At 15.3% G+C, this 3,089-nt stretch overlaps 2 protein-coding genes across 2 annotated transcripts, besides 4 other annotated features; both read right to left on the bottom strand. All coding sequences in view use genetic code 6, as the record gives it.

Moving 5' to 3' along the window:
- Positions 1-214: 214 nt before the first annotated feature.
- On the bottom strand, positions 215-1,171 carry IMG5_043940 (major facilitator superfamily protein, putative; the record flags this gene model as incomplete). Its single annotated transcript, XM_004037645.1, has 1 exon — positions 215-1,171. The coding sequence occupies one exon, from the start codon at positions 1,169-1,171 to the stop codon at positions 215-217; it is 957 nt and encodes a 318-aa protein (XP_004037693.1).
- A 572-nt stretch (positions 1,172-1,743) lies between these two features.
- Positions 1,744-1,808: a microsatellite.
- A 361-nt stretch (positions 1,809-2,169) lies between these two features.
- Positions 2,170-2,239: a microsatellite.
- Positions 2,240-2,426: 187 nt separating this feature from the next.
- Positions 2,427-2,471: a microsatellite.
- Positions 2,453-2,525: a microsatellite.
- Positions 2,526-2,844: 319 nt separating this feature from the next.
- IMG5_043930 (hypothetical protein) lies at positions 2,845-3,089 on the bottom strand (the record flags this gene model as incomplete). The annotated part of the gene is made up of 2 exons (XM_004037644.1): positions 2,845-2,890; positions 2,968-3,089. Coding segments are annotated over 2 exons (168 nt in total), but the record flags the coding sequence as incomplete, so codon positions are not given.

Genomic DNA, 3,089 nt, shown 5'->3' with positions numbered 1-3,089 from the left:
ATGGAAAATCCAATATTTCTAAAACATGAATTAATTGCTATAGCAGAATTATGATTATAATGATTACATAATAAAGGAATTGTAGGATATAAATAAGTAGTAGCAGTTGTTAAATATAATCCAAAGATAATTAAAGCTAAAACAACCAAAAACAAACTTTCTTATCCAAAATAAAGCACAAGCATTGTAGAAAGTCCTAATAAACCTGCGAAAATCAAACCAAAAACTCTTTTACCAATATAATCAGTTACTAATCCGAATACAGGTTAAATAAAAGAAATCCAAAAAGGTATAGAAATTATCTATCCTGCTGTAGTTTAATGGAAATTAAACTTTTTAATAAGAATAGTTTATAAGAAATTATTGAAAGAGAAAAATCCTCCAATGATTAATAAAGATTAAATACTATAAACCCAGAAAATATAGCTTTTGAATTTAAAGCTATCAAATGTTTCTTATAAGCTTTTGTTTTTATTATTTTCTTACTAAAAATCAGAGGTTTTATCAAGAAAAGCCACCAAAAGAGCACAAAAAAAGAAAATACACAAATTAAGCATCCTACAAAAAAAGGAAGAACCAAACTTTGATTTACATCAAATAAATAGGGATATAAAATTCCAGAAAAGGCATTTCCAATCTTATTAGCGAAAATACCAGTAGAAAATGCAAATGTTAATCCTTTTTGTTTAAACCATTTTGAAAATATATATGTTTACGGGACATATACGATTTCTTATCCAATCATAAATATTGACTTGCCTATTAGTAATAAATTGTAGTATTTAATATATACTGATACTAAACATAATGATTATCCTATTACCATTAATAAACATAAATATAATAATGATTTCTTTATTCCTATTCTTTCAATTAAAAATGGAGATAATAATGATAATATTATGTTTGGAAGAGGAGTTATTAAAACTAAATATAAATATTATTATGATGACATATTCATTTATTATGTAAGTTGCTTTTTTATATATGATTGAAAACCCATATTATAAAATCCTCCTATGCCTATACTTGCTGTAAATATTAATATTAAATATTTTATGCAGGTAGAAGTTTCTTCAACTAAATTTTTTATTTTTATTTTTTAAATTATAATTATACTTGTGTTTTTTTAAGTTTTTAATATAATTTTGTTTTTTTTGGTATTGATCATCTTTGCTTTTTTTATTAAAATATTTGATTTTTAAGGTAAAATTATAATAAAAAAAAAGATATATATATTAATTAACTTAAATGAATGTTATTATAAAAAAATAATTTTAAAATTATTAATAAGTGATTTATAATTAAAACATTTTAAATTTGAAATAATAAGAAAATATTCTAATCTATACCTATATAAAGAAGAATTCAAAACACAATTTCAATATCAATGTTTATCTTCAATATCAAACAAAAAAGTAGAAAGTTTAAAAAGAATAAAAAAATATAAAATAAACAAGTAAAAATTAGTAAAAATACCAAAGAAAAAGTTATAAACAAGTGAAATGTTAGGAAATTTGAAAATAATTTAATAAATAAAAATAAATTATATTGAATAAAAAGAAGTGAATAATTAAGCAAAAAGTAATAACTATAAAACAAAGATTAGTATAAAAAATAATAATAATATTTAAATTATCTAAAATTGATAAATAATAAAAATAAATAATCTATATAAATATTAAATTAAAATACAATCCATAACAAAGATTTTTTATAAGCTTAATATTAAATAAAATCTGGTAAAAGAAAAATAATTTCAATTATTAAATTATATAAAAAAAAATAATTTATTCATATTATATTATTTATTATTAAATAAATATTTTTAAAATCTAAAATAAAAAAAATTATAAAAAAGAGAAAATTTCAAACTTATTTTTTGATATTTTTAGTAAATTTATTAAAAATTGGAAGAAAGAAAAAGAAAATAAAAAAAAATATATATTAAAACTAAAAATAATTTAAAAATTATTAAGAAAAAAAAAAAAAAAAAAAATACTAATATTATAAATTAAATTTAGAATAAAAAAAAATTAAATTATATATAATATGTTAGTAATATATTAAAAGAATATTTAAATAAATTAATATATTAATATATATATATATATATACATATAAAATATAATTATTTTTTAAATATTTATAAATAAATATTATTTATTTTATTTTAAATTATATTTAAATTTAATTAAATATTTTTATATATATTTTTATATATTTTAATATATATTTATAAATTTATATTTTATTTTAAGTTTATATATAAATTTAAATATTGAATTTATAATAATTTTTTTATTTTTAATATATATTATAAATTAATTAAAGGTTAAATATATATAAAATACAGAAATTTTTATATTTATAAATTATTAATAAAATGAGTGAAAAAATTAATTTTTTATAATTAATATAATAAAATATATATATATATATATATATATATATTTATATATATATTTATAATTTTACTTTATTATTGAAATTTATATAAATATTTTAACTTTAGTATTTTTATTTTCTTTTTTTTTATATTAAATTAATTCTTAGTTTTATTTTAATATTTTTTATTATTTTAATATAATATATATTTATAATTTCTATTAGCTAATTAATTAATTTTTAATTACTATATATATATATTGTATGTAATATAGAAAATTTTTAAGTTAGAAATTTATACATTATTATTATATTTTAAAAATCTTTACATATTTTTTTCTATTTTTCTATTTTTAAAATTAAAATGAAATCACATTTATACTAGGACTATACTATCCAACTCCATATAAGCCTTAATTCCAATCATATCCAAGTCCAAATGCCAAAAATTCTCCATCAAACGAAGGACATGTAGTACTAATAGATTATTTCAAAACCATATCTTTTATTTTACATTTATTTGTAAAATCCCAAAAAATCTAATAATTGTAAATATTTAAATAAAATAAAAAAAAATACTATTTTTCCTTCAGAACCAAAAGTTGCAAGTTCTTATTCATTTTTAGGATTAAATTAAATATCATTAACTGGATATAAATCTTAAAATCTTTAAGTTTTAAAAGATCCTGTTTATTCGTCTC

The sequence above is a fragment of the Ichthyophthirius multifiliis genome, assembly GCF_000220395.1.
Source record: "Ichthyophthirius multifiliis unplaced genomic scaffold scaff_1120509249945, whole genome shotgun sequence".
NCBI classification, from domain to species: domain Eukaryota; phylum Ciliophora; class Oligohymenophorea; order Hymenostomatida; genus Ichthyophthirius; species Ichthyophthirius multifiliis.
The sequence above is the reverse complement of the archived record's forward strand: the minus strand, read 5'-3'. Positions and strand labels throughout refer to the sequence as shown.